Consider the following 20112-nt stretch of genomic DNA (forward strand, 5'->3'; position numbering starts at 1 on the left):
ATCTTGCCATTATGAGCCCTGAGCAATAGGTCCCTGTGTGGTTTCCAGCTGAGCTCAAGTCTATCCACCTAAAAACAATGGAAGAGGTTCCAATTTACAATTATTACATGTTGAATATTCCTTACCTGAAATTCTTAACCCCAGAAGTCTTAAGAATTACAGATATTTTTCTGATTTTAGAATATTTTCTTATACACAATGCAGGGTCTTGGGGATGGGACACAAGTCTAAAAATGAAAATCAATTCTTGCATGAATATCTTAGGCACATAGCCTAAAGGTAATTTTATAGGATATTTTTTAATAATTTTGTGCAAGAAACAGGATTTATGTACCTTGAATCATCAGATTTGTGGTACCATATTGATGCTTAAATAGTTTTGGAATTTGGAAAATCTCAAGATTTCAGAGAGAGAATGCTCAAACTATAGTACTAGCTGAATATCATTTGTCTTCAGTGAGCCTGTGTATGTAGAGTGTCTCATAGTGGAATTGTTGGTCAGAACAAATATTGATGAGGCCTATGAGAGAATTGGAAATATATCATAACACTATCCTTTATCCTGAGGCAAAAGCCCAGTGTGGAGCCAATAATTAATGAACATGAATCTTGGAAGAGAATGTAAGGGTTGAGCAAGTCTGTTTTCCAAACATAAATGGACATTTGAATCACTAAGGGCTTAGTTGTGTCCCCCAGCATTCATATGTTGAAGTCTAGTTTGTAGTACCTCAGGAAGTGACTGTATTTGGCCATAAGGTCTTTAGAGAGGTGATTAAATTTAAATGAGGTCAGCAGGATGGATTCTCATCCAGTATAACTGCTGTCTTTTTAAGAAGAGAAAATTGGACATAGAACAATAGAAAGGGAAGACCATGTATAGACACAGCAGGAAGGCTACAAGCCTAGGAGAGAACCATGGAAAAGATCCTTCCTCACAGCCTTTAGAAGGAACCCTGCGAACACCTTGATCTCAGACTTCCAGCCTCAAGAACTTTGAGATGAGAAAATTTTGTAACCTAAGCCAGCATCTAGTCTGTGCTGCTTTGTTGTGGCAACCCTAGGAAACTTAACCATGATTCTCCTGGGCTTTTGTGAAAATGCAAGTTCTCATTTGGTAGGTCTGGGGTTTAGCCTGAGTTTTTTCACTGCACAGGATGCTAAAATAGGGGCTCTCTGATTTACCTGGTTTCTCCTATGAGATCAACAGTCTTTGCCACAAGCCAAATGTGAGATCTGCCATAGCTACTTAAGAGAATTAGGAGAGGCTGAGGATAGAGTTAATGTCTGGGAAGCTGTCAGTGTAACGCTGTATGTGTGAAGGCCCAGGTGATGAGGAGAAGGGAAGGTACAAGTGGAAGCCTCCTCTCTCTCTTTCTTCCTTCTGTATGAGTGGAATGAATGTAAATCTCAGAGGACTTTAAGACAGCTCCCTGGCAGGCAGTTGGCCTGTTGTGTGGTGGCAAACAGGGATACTGAAGCAATGACCTCTGCTATTTCTTCTGTTCCATCCCCAGAAGCATGCCTCCATTCCTGTTCAGAGGATCGCTCATCTCTTTCTCTTCAACAGGCAGGTATTTGATCTGCCTATTCAACAAGCAGATATTTGTTTCTCCTCTCCAAACTAGTTTTCCACTTACAGTGGCATGTGCTACATCACTGTACATTGTGTACATGTGGGTATATACATTACATGGATATAATATAAATATAACCATTGGGTTTGAATTTTTTGAAATTAAAAGATAAACATCTGAAACAAGTTTAGAGCAAGTAATTCTTTTAAAAAAAATCCATGATGCTATCAGGCATTCTTACTGCTGTTTTACTATTTACCATAAGATTACAGGGAATGAGGAGGCACAAATATTTGCAGAGAATCTTGGTGTGTTTATAAGAAAAAAGTCTATAGACTGTGTGAGAGCACACCATTCACTTGTATAGGAGCCTGGAGTTGGGTAATCAGTGTGTGCGGGAGGAGATGTGGTGTTGTCTGGACCTGACTCTTTTTCCAGATAGAAAAAAAAAAAAAAAACACATGTGAGAACTTCAGAGTCTAGAAAAATGCAGAGAAGATGACTAAATAAAGTTAGATTTTCCCTTTGCTGGATAAAGAGAAAAGTATAAACTCAAAAGTTTATCTTTACGGTTTAGGAATGACTGGCACTTTGGAGGAAACCAGGGCTGACTATGTTGGAATGTGGACTTAGCTATCACAGTGAACAGAAGGTCCAGGGGAAGCAGAACAGGACAAGATTTGGTGCTGGCCACCTTTCCTTTTCTCCACTGGGCAAATCCCATGGTGGGTTCTCTTCTCCATGTAGAGGTATGACTCCTATTCATAAGTCCTTCTCCCTTCTGAATACCTTGCATTAATTTAAATTTTAGAGGTTCAAATTCATGCAGCAGGTAGTTTGTAAATGTCAATACTGAGCATTATTTAAGGTGTAAATCAAAGAAGGCTTGGCCCATTTGGAGCATTGGGGTACTTCTGAGTGGCTCTGACAACACCTACATACCACACATCCCAGGCTATGCCCAATAATGTGGGCATTCTCAGGAGCTTCTCAGGGATTCCTGGAGCAGCAGGGGCTCTGATGAGATGCTTATAAATACTTTAGGTATAATTACACTACAACTATGTTTGTTTGAAGTTGATAGGGAACAGAGAGATGTGAGCAGTGGGACATGAGGTTAAGGGAATAATTCTATTGTGTGTGTCCGCAGTACCAACTTCCAAGTGCTTTGTTTTTAAAAAAGTAATTTGTCTCCAGTTCTTCCTGGCCTAGTTTGTCTGAATTTGTTACATTCCTCAGAATACTATCTGTTATCTCTAGGAGAAATACAGGCAGGAAAAGTCAATAAAGTTTCCCTGAAGGGGAATACTTGTGATCCTTATAAAGACCAGTTTGCAGAACTCAGGGAGATAAGGATCATTCACTATAACCTTGACTTTTGGACCAAAGTGACCTATAGTTGTCATGGACAAAAGTGACCTAGAATTGTCATTGTGGGGACTTTAAAATCTGATGTCATCTTGTTTTTGGTGAAAACTCAAGAGCTGGACCTGGGTGGGACTTTCTATAAACTTCCCTGGGATGGCATGAAAACAGTGCCACCCTTCTTTCCTGAGAGAAACCCCTCACACAAGACAGAGTGTCTTCTTTTCCCTTTTTCTGTCCCTTCTAATGAACTCATACCTGTTACTCTGAGAGACACGTCTGAAATCTTTCTGGCACAATTGTAAGAGTTGGGGTTTCAAGAGGAGGACTCTGAGACTGCCTCAGCTTCTCAGCAAGCCAGTGTCCTGTAACAACATCTTCCAAAAAGAGTTCTGTTAATCCTCACATGGTGCTGGTGATAGTTCCACATTTCTATTGGTGCATAGGATAAACTACTTGTTATCCTAGCATAGCAGCTACTCCTTCTCATTGCTCATTAGTAACTGTGGCCATCTTCTCTGACTTCTACTTTTTCTTCACCATTCTTGACAAATCTCTTTGTGGTGATTTTTATGTCATTTATTAGTTTTGCAGAAGCTGATATCAATTTGAAGTTGCCATCCCATGCCTCCAAGTGACATGGAAGCAAATGAATGAGGCTCCTGTCTAAACCAAGTGAAATATAGGCTGTATCATATCCAGAAAACCCATGTATAAATGGTGTTAATCCCCTGAAAACAGAGAAGAAAACAGCCACAACGTGGCCTCTGTTTTCCAAGGCAGCCTTTTTGTTCCCCCCAAAATAACAAAAAATGGGTCACTTCCACCAAAATATTGCCTGAAGTCATCATCTGGATTCAGGACTATAAATTCAAATTCAAATGGACTATTAAAATGATTTCCACCATGTCCTTCTTTGTCACATTTGACATACATGTATCATTTTTAGCATCTGAAAAATTCCTCATATGTCTCAGCCACTTGTTGGAATTTGCTCTCTGGGTCCTCTTTATTCTCAGGGTTTTTATCTGAATGCCACATTAGTGCCAGTTTCTGACATGCCTTCCGGATACACTTGGGTGTGTTTTGTCTCTGCACACCTGAAACTTCATAGCAACACATTGTTTTAACAAATAGTTGGCGCATGTTTGAGGACTCTGGCGCAGGCAGCAGGAAGGACAAAAGAGAGCAGTGGACCTCCTAGCTCTCCTCATGGCTCCTCCACTTTCCTCTCTGTTCCTCCTCATTTTTCATCATCTATAAATTACTTATAGACAGCTTGGACAATTACAATGATTTGTATTAGGTGCAAGACCATAATAAATATCCTACATATTTTCTCATATCCTTTCTATTTTAAAACATATATTGCTGAAAATGGTGTTGTGGAGATAAAAATTGGGTACGTTTTGAAGCTTCTCCCAAACTGGTCTGCAAAATGTTGTGCCAATTTTCACTCCCACGGACACTACCATTCACACTACTAACAGGGGCCTGACTTATTTTGTATGAACTGAGCTGCACAGTGTCTTCTCTGGCTCTTATTTTGGACTCACAGTTCACAACCTGGTAAACAAGCCGTTTATAATACAGCTTTCACTCAAAATGTACCAAGCTAGACCATGTCCCCCCTTAGACCACATTCATTGTAGGGGACACACATTCTAAGCACTTAGAGAAGACAAGAAAGTGGATCTGGCAAAAAAACAAATCCACAGAACTCCAAAGCTTGTAACTGAAAGTTTTTAATTCATTTTTTCTCTAATTTTTAAAACATGTTCTTAAAATTTTATTAAGTATAATTGACATAATAAGCCTTTAAATGTATAATCTCATGAATTTCAACATTGTATTCTCCAGTAAAACCATCACCACCATCAAAATAACGAGAATTTTATTACACACAAAACATTCCTCCTTTGAAATCCCTTTGTTTAACTTTCTGTACATCACTCCACTCACATACTTTCAGAAATCATGCAACTGTCACAGGATAAGCCTCAAGAATATCCTCAGCAGGTAGGAGGGGACCTCAACTCAGCTCAGGCAGGTTCTTGACTTACACCACAGAAAAAAGTTTCAGGATCCATCAAAAGACAAATGTGGAAGAACAACCTCACACGTGACTGAGTCACACTCCCTGGCTGGGTGCTGAGGCACTCAGTCACAGAAATGTGGCAGAGTTTTCCCCACCCTTCTTGGGTTCAAGGGTCGGTGTCTCATGCATGGCTGTGTCTTGCTACAGCTCTATGGGTAAAGCTACTCTCACCTTTTCCTTTAAAATATAAGCCTTTGCCCTGTTTAGGATAGAATCTTCCATGAAAGTGCCTTGTGGATGTCCCCTTCTCTTACTGTGCCCTTGCGAGTGGCCTACCCAGGTGTCAGTCAACCTGCTGACAGTGGACATCAGGAAGATAGACTCAGCCCCCTAAAACCTGACCCCTTGCCTCATTTGAATAGCTTCTCCTCAATAAAAAGGGTCAGCCTGTGCTGTCTCTTCCTATGGACATTTAAGGTCAGAGGAGCCATCACAGTGACCCCAGTGAAAAGGATATTTGTGTCTCTTGTGGTTATTTCATGCAGCCTAGTTAGCCCAGTTCAACTGGAGTAACCCCTGAGCCTTTTAGTCTCAAGAACAGAAACCCGGCAGACAAACAAGTAGAAAATGATTTAGGAAAGCAAGAAGATTTATTGCTTTCCTAAATAAAAAGCAATAAATAGAGCAGGATACACACCCAAAGGGGGAAGGAATGTAAGTGCTCCAAACTGAGGCATGCATTGGATTTTCAGGTTCCTTCTTTTATAATTTTACAGAATTTTAATTATCAGATATTTTTGCTTTCTCATTTTATTTTTATCATCACATATAAGAAATCTGATTATTAGATTTTGTAATTATATATATTTTGTATTTGCATATGAGGAAAAGACCATTCTTTCTCCCCTGAATTGCAATTGCAACTTGGCCAAAATGAATGGATCATATAATGGAGCTATTTCTCTGATATTTGCATTGCACTGGGACTCTGTCAGCAAGTAGGTCATAACCAGATAAGAACACTTGATCCCTTATCAGAAATGTGACCCAAAGTAAACTGCCCTTTTTTTTTTTACATAGCAAACACAGTCTGTTATTGTGTTATTAGCAACAGAAGTTGGACTAAGACATGGTACACAGTACAACTGGTGCAGAGTCATCTAAATGGTTCAAACATCAGGTCATCATTAATCTCAGAGGCCACTATTCGAACATGTCATTCTCTGAAAAAGAACAAATGAGGTTTGAACACAGAAGAAGGGTGTTTTTAGTCTGTAGAACTGCTCAATCTTGAGAAAGAGTCTGCAGTTAATCTACCAAATCTAGTTATTTCAAGTCCAGTTAAGGGAGCTTAAATAGAAAATGTGAAAGAAGTAGTTTCCTTAACATGTAAAGTTGGTAGAAAAAGAGACACCCACTCTAGGAAGGGCATCCTAAGTGCATGAGTCGGGAAAAGATGGGTCCATCAGTCTCTGTCTCACAGAGATGGTACAGTCACCTGACATGTTACATAGTGGATAAATTTTTTAACACTGGGAAAATTTAGAACTCACCCACAGATGAGGAAGTAACCAGAACTCTTGTAATTAAAAATTTGGTGTTCAAAAACTCAACAGTAAAATAAATACCAATCCAACATAAAATTAGGCAAAAGCATTTGAATGGGCATTTCTTTGAGAAAGATATTTAATAGACCAATAAGTACATGAGAAGAATCTCAACATCATGACAAATCAGGGAAATGCAATTGTGAAAGCTTTAGTGAAACATCTCATCATAATAGCAACAATCAGATGATAGACATGGAGAAACTAAAACTATCATTGCTAGTGGACATTTAGATTTGTGCAGTAGCTTTGCAAATCAGTTTGGTATTTCCACTGGAAGATAAATTCAGAGTTATCATATGAACAAGAAATTTCATACTTAGGTCTATAATCAAGGTAAATTCAAGAAAATATGTCTACACAAAAATTTTACACAAATGTTCAAAACAACATTATTATTAACAGACAGATTATGGAAAGGACTCACTGCCTACCAAATGATGAAATTTAAAAATGAACATATATGCACTCAATATTATTATGGATATTTTTCCAACACAAAAAGAGATAAATGCCCATATCTTGAACCAACGAGGATAAACCTTGAAAATATCAGGTTAGTAAAAGAAGGAAATAAACAAAATACCTCATGTTGTATGATTCCTTATATTAAATGCTCTCAATAAGCAAATACATAGAGAAAAATAAGGATTAGTCATTGCCAGAATTTGGAGGAGAGAAAGAGAAGGGAATGAAAAATAATTATAAATGAGTATCCCATTTGTATTTGAAGTGATGCAAACATTCTGGACTCAGACAGTGGTGACAGCTGTACAGTTCTGTGAATATCCTGAATTGTAGGATTTAAAGGGGTGAATATTGTTAAACCATAATTTTGAGATGGAAAGATCTCTCAAATACATGGGTTTATCAAGCTGTGCATGTTGCTAGCCTGGTCCTAGGGCAAATTCCCTAAGTCACTACCAGCATTGTCATGTAGCATCTAGAAAAATGTCCAACGGATCTAAGGATATTTTGTCATAAAGATCCTGGGAGCAGGAGGTGCAGATTACTTTCATTAAATCTACAATGGATAGAGAGAAGAAGGATATGACCTGGGATAGGAAGAGAGTCAGTAGAGACATGTTTCTGTAGCCTCTTGGTTGGTTGAGTCTATAAGCACAATAAAATTTTGTCTAGATGGCTGATCTTAAAAACATGGGAAAGAAATACACTGCGGTTATTTTCTTTTTTTGCTTTACCTTGAAACTATCAGTTAAACTTTTATCTTTCTTTCCTCCATCCTGCTGGTAACTGAATTTAGAATGTCTCAGATTCCTTCTCTTATCAATATTATGGTGTATGCATATTCATCTTTTAACAAGCATTATTTATCTGTCTGTTTTTTTGTTTGTTCATTTATTTATTTTAGTACACAGGGAATAAAGCCAGGGACACCTAACCAATGAACTGCATCCCCAGACATTTTCATTTTTTTATTGAGTCAGGGTCTTGCTAACTGGCTGAGGCTGGGTTCTAACTCTAGATCCTCCTACCTCTGCCTCCCTAGCTGCTGGGATTATAGGCATGTACCAGAAAATATAGGTGTTATTTTAAAAAATGGCATGGCACCTTCAGTGAAAAATTTTTAAAGCACTTATCCTCAGGGTCATGTAAATGTAGGGTTACCACCTAAGTATGTGTGCCTGATAAATGTTTTGCCTCACCCTAATTCAGGCACTCAGGAGAGAAAACTAATTTTCATTAATTTGGAAAAAAGACAGGTATCTGCTGATGAGCACACTTGAGGTCCTGAGCCATTTTGATTCAGTCTCTGTTTCTGTCACATTGCCAATGAGGAGTAGGACTGCTTCTATACCAGTTCCACAGTCTAAGCACAAGAAGTTGGAAAAGAGCTCAGCTGCTCAGATTTAGGACAAATGTATTCTCTATGAGGGTGCCAGACTGGTAATAATGAGTGGTGAAGAAACTGGAAAACAAAGATTTTATTTTTGTTTTTGTGGTGCTGGGGATTAAGCCCAGGACCTTGCGCATATGAGGCAAGCACACTACCACTAAATTATATACACAGCCCTTGGAAACAACATTTTTAAAAATTTGTTTTTAAATAATTATGAGTGCATAGTAATTATGCAAAAAAATTATTTAATTGTAGCAATTTGATACATGCATATAAAGTACTCTAACTGAATCCACCCTACCTGTAACATATTCTTGTCCCCCTAGTATTTTTCCCTCTCTATTACCTTCCTAATTAATTCATCTTCAAATTTTATGTCACTTTGTTATTCCCTAGATTCCACATGAAAGAAAACATGAAATACTTGTTTTTCTGATATTTATTTTCTATAACATGATGTTTTCCAGTTTCATCCACTTTCCTGCAAATCACATATCCTTCGTTTTTATGGTAAATAAAACTCTACTGTACACATATATTACTACATTTTTATTTTGATGAATTTATCTGCTAATGACACCTAGGCTGATTCCATAACTTGGCTTTTGTGAACAGTGCTGGGACAAACATAGGTATGCAGCTGTGTCTGTACTATGCTGACTTTGATTCCTTCACATGTACACAGAGAAGAGTGGTATAACTGGATCATGTGGTAGGTAGCACTACCTTTAGTTCCTGAGGAAACAACTTACCATTTTCCATAGTGATGGGGCTAATTTACATTCACACCAACAGCACATAAGGTAAGTAGACACATTCTGGCACCCTCATAGAGAACACAGGTGTCCTAAAACAGAATCCCACCTTTGTGTCACACAGGAGGCTCAGAATACAGACATATAGGACTTTCCTCCCCTAAAATCTCAGCCTGTCATTCTGTATTTTTTTTTCTGTCAGTAGGGAAGCCCATAGTTGTAGGTTTTGTGCCCTTCCCCAGTCCCCACTGTGTTTTTCACAGGGGACTTTGCAGCCTGCTTTTGATTGTCAGTTTCAGAGTACTTTCACTTTCACAATCCTCTAGAAAACATGCTTTGCCCAACTCCACCCCAGGGTCTCCCTTGGTGTTCCAATGGAAACCAGTGGGTGACAGAGGCCAGGCTAGGGGAGCAAGAGCAAGAGGATTAGTGACCTATCTCTGGGCAGGGAGAAGACCCAATCCCCTGCCATAACCCAGGTCACACTGGATTTCTTCCCTGGGGCAGTGACTTGCTGATTGGAAGGCAGGAATTCCCACAGCCAAACAGGCCTGATAAAAGGCCTCTGGGAGTGCAGAGGCCCCAGAGGCACAGCTGTGGATCCTGGTCCTGTGATTCAGAAGTCAGTACCAGGCTAGCAGCACTGAGACCTGAGGGAGAGACTGTGTGGGAGGTGGCAGGTGAGGACTTCTCTGTGCAGGGGCTGAAGTGATAGTGGATCAAGGCAAGTTTTAGAAACCCCAGGCCACCACTGGGAGAAGGGATGCCAGAGGCTGAGATGAAAAAAGATAATCTAAAAAGTCAGTGTCATTGCTGTGTTTAGAAAACAGCTTCTTGGGAGATCATGGGGGTCAGTGGTATAGAGGGACCTGGCTTAGGGCTGGTCCCAGAGAAGGGGAGAGAGATTTCAAGAAGGCAAAGATGCTGCACAGCCTCCTGGCTTCTCTGCTTGCCTCTTGGCTGCCCCTGGCTGGCCCTGAACCTCACCATAATAGGTGTTCATGCTCCAACACCACTCCCACCACTGGCCTTATTTTCTCACCTCTCTTCTCTCCTTAGGGAGCCTTACCTTTCTCTGTGCTTCTAAAATCTCTAGTATCCAATTCTAAACCAGTGCACCCTTTATTTATCTGAGATTTCCCCCTAATTGATGGAGCTCTTGCTGTTTCCTGAGCATGTTTGCAGGTGCTTAGAATCAAGATGCCAGGCACCTTTCCTGTAGAGAGCAGCCAGTCTTGTGGGCCCAACAATCAATGAGACAAGGAATTACAATAAGGAGAGATGAGTCAGGTTGAGGGGAGGAGGGAGCTCTAGACTAGGACATCAGAGGTCTCCTGGTGCTGAGCCTAGGAGACAGCAATGAGTGATTGGAGCCTGGTAACAGGGATGGAGTAGGGAGCCTTTTAAGTTGGATATCAGTGTTTGCCAAGGCTCAGAGGTGATTGGGAGGGTCATGGTGGATAGAGGTGGAGGTTGTGACAGAGGAGAAATACAGCAATGGATAGGACCAGGCAGGTGAGATGCCATTTACAAAACACATTTTGAGCTTATCCCTAGGGCCACTGGTAATTTAAGGGAGGTTTCATAGGATCAAGATAGCACTTCCCTTTCAGTATTCTGTGTGTCTATCCATCTGGGTTCCTGATGTGGGGGAGCCTATGTTCTGAGGCTCCCCTGCCCACTTGATTTGCATTTTAGTGAGCAGGGGCTGATAGTGCTGGGGATCTCAGGGTCAGGGAGGTCAGAGACTCTGAAGAGGAGACATGTGGTTTGTACTAGGGACAGGATGACAGAGGCTGGAGAAGTGGAGTGGGATAGAATGATTTGGGAGGCAGCTGAGGCAGGCTTGGACATAGGTTTGGGAGAATCCTTGAGAAATGGGAAGTTGTCAGGGTGATTTGCTGATTGGAAGCCAGGAATTCCAATTCCCAGGATCTAAGACACTCCACTGTCTCTGGCTGCAAGCAGCACCTCCTTGCTCTGGCTTTGACTACTCACTCTTCTTTCTTTGACCTGTCAACTTCTGTTCTCCTATGCATGCTTTTCTGCTCTTCCTTTCCTAGACAGTTTGATATTCTACAGACACCAGCCCCTTCCTCACATGTCTAATCTACTCCCATGGCTTTCACTGGTACTCAGAAATTTTCTGAATTCACAAGAAAATTGAAAGCCAAGCAGAGAGCACACAAAGTATCCTCAGCCCCATTTCATTGTGTTTCTCTGTCTTCTTTGCCCCCAGACTCTGCATCATGGATTCTCTTTCAAAAGCAAATGGCACCTTTGCCATCCAGGTTTTGAAGATGCTGTGTCAAGACAGACCTTCACAAAATGTATTTTTTTCTCCCCTGAGCATCTCCTCTGCCTTGGCCATGGTGCTCCTGGGGGCAAAGGGGAACACCAAAGACCAGATGGCTCAGGTAAGCTTTCCTGTCAGCGATAAAGAGGGACTGGTCTGCAAGGCTTGTCTCCTATCCCCTCCTTGAGTTTTTCCAGAACTTTTGAGGAAGGAGGGGTGAGCCTGGACCATTTCATGGAGGGGATACAGGAGGAAGGGAGGGAGAGAGCTGAGGAGTTTCCTCCAGTGAGATGTTGTGAGGCTTGCTTGCAGGGGTCATTGTGTAATCTCTTTTTCATTAATAACATTCCTTGTATTTGTAAATTTTTTCTTACAATGTCTCCCTATATTGGTAGATACGTGTGCTTTTTTTGAAAGGATCAGTTCTTGAACTAATTGAGCATTTTGTGCTTTTCTCTAAACTCCCAGAATTTTTTCTCACCCTTTTCTAAAATTGTGCATTAGGAGTTTTGTTATATCATTATTTCCTTTGTAACATTAAGATAATTGATTGTGTTTAGCTATTTTTTGATCATATTTTTGGTTTGATAATACAACATTCATATTATTTTCTAAATTAAATAATTATTGAGAATCATTCTTTAGAAGAAAAGAAACATTTTTAGTGTTTACCTCATTGAGAATCGCCAAGGTCAGTGTGGAAACTCTCTTCAACTGCTGCTGCTGGCATGAAGGACTTAGGGATGTCTCCCCAGGTACAGCCACTCCACAGTCCCCTCCTTCTGTTTCAGTCTTGTCAGGGAGAGGAGCCTTCCAGTGACACCAATATAAAAATGGACATCCTACTAAAGGCTACATACGGGGCATCCCTATAATGAAAACAAAATGTGGGTTGTAGAGAGAACCTGAACCATGCAAGGACTCATTCACCTCATCAAGAATTTCCTTAAACTTGTAGCCTTGGAACAGTTGTTCACTTATGGGAAATAGTCCATTGCTATCCCCCAGATGAGGGATGTTTGGGCAGTGATGGTAAACTGGTCCTACATTACTGCAAATCTCAGGCCTGGACATGAGCTACAGAGGAAAAACAACTTGCTACTCAAAATGGTGTTTCACAGGGGGAAATGGTTCCAAGAAGTTCTAATGCTTGTTGTGAAAAGAGACTTAACAGATATGAGCTACTTAGCAAATGTCCACTATGACTCATGTTTATGCATAAGAAAACATCTGTAGAGTGAATAGACTAACAAAAATATGATTATGTTAATACACAAATATTCACAAAAGATTACCATTATGTTACGCCTGTTGCTCCTGCCTGTTAATACTGTTGTTCCAGATCTGCCTCCAAGGTTGAAAAGACTGAAACTACATAAACCTGTATTACCACTTTTCAAAAGGATTCAAATTGGTTACTTCTGGAAATGGCATTCTGCCAATTTCTTTCATGGTAAAAATTAATTTAGTAAAAGGTCTTTCTTTTTGTTTTTAACTTATTCAGGAAACTTCAGTTTGTGTGGGATATGTTTATATTTTTTTCTGTTGAATTAACTTGTCAAACCAAGTCTCATTGACCTCTTAGCTGAATGCCTTGTATAGTCCAGTAGAGGGCAATCCAGCTGATACAAAGGTTTGGCAATTTGGTTGTACATCTTTACCAGGTTACAAGCCTTTTCTTGTTATTTTCTGGCTAATATTTACCAAAGAAAGCAGGTATTTTGACCAACTGGAAGACTGAGAAAATATATGTTGTTAAATTTAATTATTTGGGAAATGGAAGTAATTTTACAAATTCTAGAAAATTTAGTTTTATAGCTTTTTTCAATACTGTCATTTAAGATTGCATCCCAAAGTTGTGCTGTTCTGTCACTTATTTATACAATGTCAAAAGCTAGTGCTGAGTAATCTGAAAGAGAAAAATAGACAAGATGTTAGTTATTTGATTGATACATAGGAGAGTTATTTCTTTAGTAATTCTTTTTAATAATTAGTTAGTAGGTTAATTTCCATGTTGTTGGTATTTTATTTGTAGTGTTGTTGATTTTATATTTCCATCACTAACGTTATTGAATATAAATTGTGTCATTTGTGTATTTCAGAGTCAAATGAAACTCTTCTTGTGACATAATATGACACTTTTATTGAAATATAAAGTATCATATAATATACATATAGTATCTCTCTCTAGGGTACTGGGTTTATTTTTAAATTATTTTTTAATTTGTTTTAATTATACATGACAGTAGAATGCATTTATTCACTTTGATATAGCATACATAGATGAGATAAAATTTCTCATTTTTCTGAGTGTAAATGTTGTAGAATCATATTCGTTATGCAGTCACATATACACATAAAGTAATAATGTCTGTTTTATTCTAATATCTTTCCTATTCCCACATCCAATCCCCTCCGTCCCATCACTTCCCTCTACATAATCTAAGGTAACACTATTCTTCTCTAGTGGCTCCTGCCTTATTGTGAATTAGCATCTTCATATTAGAGAAAACATTCAAACTCTGATTTTTGGGGGGTTGGATTGTTTTGCCTATCATGATATTCTCCAACCCCATTCATTTACTGGAAAATGCCATTATTATCTGAGATGAGAATGGAAACCCCTGCATTTTATGAATCCATGAGTGATAAGCTTTTTTCCCATCCTTTCACCTTCAGCCTGTGGATCTTTGTCCATAAGGTGAATCTCTTGAGGACAGTGTATTGTTGGGGCTTGCTTTTTAATCCAATCTGCCAATCTACGTCTTTTCATTGATGAGTTTAGTCCATTAACATTCAGGATTATCATTGATATATGATTTGTGTTCCCTGTCTTTTTATGTATTTCTGGGTTTTGATTTCTTTTAGTTTCTCCTTTGGTTGAATATTCCTTTAGTGCAGGGTACTGTTCAAGAACTGATTTATTCTTATTAATCATATTGCTCATTTTTTACTCTTATTTCCTTTTAAATATTATGATGATGATTGCATTCCTGTCCAAATTTTTGTTTGGATTTTTAGTTTTTTGAACTGCATCTTCTTTGTAAATAAATAGAGGCAAGTTATTTTAATGTTTGAACTGCATTACTTTGTACATAAATAGAGGCAAGTTATTCTCTACTTCTGACAAATTTATGGTGTCCATAGGATGCAATATTTAACAATAGTCCCTTTTCTGAACCTACCTTGCCCCTTTCATTTTTTTTTCTATTGTTCATCTATAAACTATGCAGAGAGTTCTGTGCAGGTGCCAAACCCATATTTTTACTCAGGAGTTTCCTGGCCCCTCTCTCCACCTATCCCACCAGTGTCACTTTTCAATGTCAATCAACTTCCTCTCAAAGGATAAATTTATGCAGTATTTGAGAAAAAAAGTTTGCAAATTATTGTGGAGATCAAGAGCAAAACTGAGAGAATTTTGTTGCATTCCTTGATAGGCACTGTCTTTAAACACAGAGGAAGACATCCATGAGGGCTTCCAGATGCTTCTCAACCAAATGAACAACCCTGGGTCAAAGTACTTGCTTACAACAGCCAACAGGCTCTTTGGAGAGGAGAACTGTGATTTCTTCTCAGTAAGTTGAATCAGCAGAACAACAAAAGTTTTATTTAAAATACCTAGTGATATACAACCCAGAAAAGAGACTCTAGAGACCAGGAAGTATGGCATATTTGGGAGGCTGTGGCAAGAGGATGGAGAGTTAGAGACTAGCTTGGACAACCTAGTGACACCCTTGTCTCAAGAACAAAATGAACTGCCTTGGGACATAGCTCAGTAGTACAGCATTTGCCTAGCATGCTCAAGGCCCTGAGCTCAATCCACAATACAAAAACAAAAGGACAATATTTGAGAGAACTTGAGAAACTCACAGTAAACTATTTTTAGTAAAAACCCAATTCTACAATCATAACTTATATTATTTCAATTTATGCAATGTCTCAAATATCATTTATTAACTCTGATTTTTCAGGGCTCTAAAAATATCTCTTACAAACTAAAATGTTTCACCATTAAGTAGCTTAAGATTTGATCATGATTTTAATTTTAAGAAAAGCCTAAAGCTAGCATTCAGAATGCTTTGAAGCTCACTGTCATTTTATTGAGCAACCTGGCCACCTGAATTATTTCTCTCCAAAGACATTTAAGGAGTCCTGTCTTCAGTTCTACCACTCGGAGCTGGAGCTGCTGTCCTTTACCAAAGATTCAGAGAAGTCCAGGGAGCATATAAATGCTTGGGTCTCAAAAGAAACGAAAGGTCAGAATTATAAGTTATTTCATTCTCTTCCCCCCCACATCTGTTCTCCTCTCCTCTCTCCTCTACCTCTCCTCATCACTGCTAATGTCACTGGTGTTGCAGAACCATCAGAGCAAGATTACCTGGCTGAGCCTCTTGGTGCCTGTGAACCTTAGTGTCTCACAGAAGATCTGATCAATGCTCAGGTTTTCAAAATCAGACAATTAATGCTGTCTGTTGTTCCAGGGCCAGAGTGGCTGATGCAAGTATAAAAAGAAACTCATAAGCCAGATTTCCCATATAATACTTTACATGTCACTGGCCTGTATTGTTCTCACAGCAGGTGCCTGTCATCTATGGGAACAGATCAATGGCCAGATCTTCCCAAGTCATGCCCTTGGCCCTCTTCTTCCTGGGGTCAGTTTGGACTTCACTTCTGCCACTATTACATGTTAAGATGACTTCTCCTACTTCTTTTTTCCTATCTCTCATTTAAGTGCCCTTCCTAAGACTTGAGAAGCCTAGATTTGATTAGTCAACTACAGAGCCTCTCTGAGAACTGATCCATTCCACAGATTGAAAACACCCTGCTTGTGAGGTTAAAACAAACTCATTTCTGTTTTAGAGTGTGACAAGCTCTAACCTTGGTTCTCAAGATCAATAATGGTTTGATGTTTGAACCATCCAGGCACTTACACACCACTAGGAATGTCCCTATTTCAGCTAACAAATGTGATACTAAAAAATAGAGGTAGTACATTCCACTATTTCTTCTTCAAATCTTTTCTTCTTGTGCCCTCTAGAGGCAGCAAATTAGCAGGGATGCTCTTAGTTCCTTGGAACTATACCTCTTGATATACAGGGAAAGAAGGACATACCTTCACCTACCCAAATCATTATCTGTTCCAGGGATTCCAGGCACCAGGAGGGTGCAATCATAATATCTCTTCTGTAGTTTCCAGAAACTCCTCCTATGTCCCTGCTCTGGAGCTATTCAATTCTGACTGCCTCTAGAATGTTGCCAGGTAGCTGTACAATGTTAGAACTGGGACTGACCACAGGGCCTTAGACCTGACACTGCTCTTACCCACAGCAGGTAATGTCAGCTCCTACCCAGCCCCTCTCTCCTTTGCTGCTTGTCTTCTTCTCCAACCTGGTGTCAAGTTTCTGATTTGTACCAACCTGCTTTCCTATAGTGACTTAGAAGTCTTTCACCATCATCAACTTGGTAGCTATTCCAGTGTCTGTCATCATGAATACCACTCATAGCTGGGATTTTTGACTTTTATACACATCATCCAAACTCAGCACATTTGAAAACAGAATGTTTGGATCTCCAAGACATTGTGTCATAAATATTCACCACATATTCAGAAGAACCAACTGATAGAGTTTGTGCTTGTCTTCAAAGGTAAAATTCCAGAGATGCTACCAGTGAACTCGATTGATGAGCTGGTCAGGCTGGTTCTTGTCAATGCCATCTACTTCCAAGGAAAGTGGGACAAGCCATTTGACAAATCATGCACGGAAGAAATGGCTTTCAAAGTAAACCAGGTAGGGAGAGATTTAAAAAATTATGCTATTCTGATGAAAAAATTGAATAGAAAATTTAAATTTGTAAAAGTATATGTGGTTAATCATAATTTCAAACTTATCTCTTTTAATGAATTATAAACTCATTGAAAAAATGATGCAAATAAATAATACTTGCTGTCTATTATGTTTTACATCCTATTAGCACTCTAACTGCCTCTGATGAACTCTCATACATAAGTTGCTTACATAGAAAGCAAAAAGAAGATTTTATATATATATATCTTTTTTGCCCCTTTTCATACTGTTATAAATATTGTGCTCATGTAGTCATTCTTCTCAGGAGGAGGAAAGGACAGTGCAGATGATGTGGCAGGAAGACAATTTTAACTACATCTACATCAGTGAGTTCCAGACAAAGTTGGTGGAGCTGCCCTACGCTGGCAAGACACTGAGCATGATCGTCCTGCTCCCAGATGAGGACCTTAGTGTGGTGAGTCAGGAGGGGCTGCACACCTTTGAACTCAGAATTTCAGTGGGAAGAATTGGGTACACCCTGTGCCTTTCTTTCACAATATCTCCAACCCAAAGCCCAAATAGCCCAGTCCTCCTTGCTTCCTTGTGGAATGATCCTTATTGCAAGAGAGTCAACCATCCTCTCAATGGTGGCAGTGCACTGTGATGATCTAAAGGGTCTCTGTGAGCAGAGCAGCTCCCATGGGCTTTCCCTCTCTCCAGGTCCCTAACTGTGAGGATGAGTTTCCACAAACAGTGCCTCATTCCACCTTAGGCAAATGTCCCTGTCCTGGAGAGGCTCACACTGAGAGCCCTTCCTTTCCCAGTCTCTTTTGCTTGCTAGCAATGATTCATTGTGTTAAAACTAAGCCTCCTTCAATCCAATAAATCCATTAGAAAAGCACCACTGACACATCTAGATGCTTTTCACAAATAAACATGTTTTGCTAGTGGATGGATAAGGAGGGGCAGCCACAGTCTTCCTGCAGGGAAATCACATATGAGATTGCACGTGGTGTGGTGAACAAGTCAGAGCTCTCACAAGCTTCTGGGCAGCTGAAGGAGCTACCCTTCCTGTGTGGGCAGTCAACATGGAATGTTCAAGGAAATGTCTGTGTGTCCTCAGATACGTGCCATAGTCTGAATATGAACTTGTGATTCTGGTCTTTCAGGTGGAAAATAACCTGACTTTTGAGAAATTCATAGCCTGGACCAAGGCAGCCTCTTTGCAGAATATTGGATTAGAAGTTCTTCTTTCGAGATTTAAACTGCAGGAGGATTACGACATGCAGTCTGTGCTTCAGCGTTTGGGAATGGTTGATGCCTTCCAACATGGCCAGGCTGATTTCTCTGGAATGTCAACTGAGACAGACATGTGTCTATCCAAAGTTGTTCACAAGAGTGTCATGGAGGTGAATGAAGAAGGCACTGAGGCTGCAGCAGCTGACATAGATGAAGTGTTTGACTGCACATCATGGTCACCAAAGTTCTGTGCTGACCAGCCCTTCCTTTTCTTCATCAGGCATAACAGAACCAACACTCTTCTGTTCTGTGGCAGGTTCTCATGTCCCTAAGGGTTGTAATTCCCCTCCATGGAGACTTTCCATCTTTTCATGTCCCCCAATTCCCTTTACAGTTCACAAGGATGGGCCTTTAGGTGAACACCAAGTAGAAAAATGAGGGCAGGGTCCTAAGCCTTCTAAACAACTTGCAAGTGTGATCTCATGATGCACCACACTGAGCTGTCCCCATACTGCCCACTAATTTGTACCACAGAACTAGGTCATGGCCAATTGGTTATCCTGATTCCCTGTTGTATTTAGATGTGTTCCGTATAGAGGCCATATGATAGCTTGCAAACTTTCCCTTAGATGGCCCCAAACACATTCTCACTCATTCCACATGCAATTCCTGCTTTCTTGGAACTTCAAACTTGTCACACAGCTGCCTTAGCCTGAATGCCTCAATAATAATAAATGCTGGTATATACTGTTACTACCATTCTAGTTTAAAGAGAAAACAAACTTTAGTCTGGAGGTATGTCTCAGTTGTTCAGCAATTGTCTAGCACATGTGAGGCATTGGGTTAGACCCTCAACACCACATAAAAAATAAAATAAATAAAACAAAAATATTATGTCCATCTATAACTAAAAGAAAAAACCTTTAATGCTTATTTTAATTTGGTCTCTCATTACCATTCACCATTCACCATATATGTTTTGCATTGCAATAGATAATAGGAACACAAGGAGACAGAGTCATGGCCCTTTGACACCTGCTCTTTAATGTGTGTTCCCAATTTATACAGTGTTTATGACAACCAGATTGCACAGTTGAATAGCTTTGAACTACCATGTAGCCCCCTTGGAGCTAGGACACCTTGCCTGGTGGTGTTGCATTTCTCTACCTCCAACCCAAACAGTTAAATGTCATTAGTCCTTTAAAGTTCTGTTCAAATGTCATCTTCTTCAAGACATTTTCCCATTTTTCATAATCAGATGTAACTCTTTGAACTTTTACAACAACTGCCGATGATAGTTGCATTGCTTATTTATTAATCATTTTTATTATTTGTCTTTTGACTAGGCCTTAAAATATTTACAATTTGTGATTATATTCTACATGCTATAGTGCAGTAATAAATAATTTGATCATATATAATCTCTGTAGTATGTATGCAACTAAATACAGAATAGTAACTTTGCCCATTGCTAATAAAACAAAGAGACTGCATATAGATAGAAACAAGTCAGTCATTAGCTTCACAATTTGCCTAGAAATGATCTATAAATGCATTTTCCACTGACTACTTACCATAAAATGTAAAGAGG

At 39.5% G+C, this 20112-nt stretch overlaps 1 protein-coding gene across 1 annotated transcript in view; it reads left to right on the forward strand.

Moving 5' to 3' along the window:
- LOC308649751 (serpin B9-like) overlaps positions 1 to 19154 on the forward strand; it is a 79334-nt gene extending 60180 nt beyond the window's left edge. Inside the window, exons 2-7 of the mRNA XM_081295564.1 lie at positions 11440 to 11617; positions 14934 to 15071; positions 15635 to 15752; positions 17143 to 17285; positions 17608 to 17757; positions 18452 to 19154. Coding sequence (XP_081151690.1) covers positions 11450 to 11617; positions 14934 to 15071; positions 15635 to 15752; positions 17143 to 17285; positions 17608 to 17757; positions 18452 to 18853 — 1119 coding nt within the window. The 5' untranslated portion in view covers positions 11440 to 11449 and the 3' untranslated portion in view covers positions 18854 to 19154. The remainder of the gene's footprint in view (positions 1 to 11439; positions 11618 to 14933; positions 15072 to 15634; positions 15753 to 17142; positions 17286 to 17607; positions 17758 to 18451) is intronic.
- The last annotated feature ends 958 nt before the right edge of the window (positions 19155 to 20112 follow it).

Source organism: Spermophilus citellus (genome assembly GCF_964194105.1).
Source record: "Spermophilus citellus genome assembly, chromosome: 5".
Taxonomy (NCBI): Eukaryota; Metazoa; Chordata; class Mammalia; order Rodentia; family Sciuridae; genus Spermophilus; species Spermophilus citellus.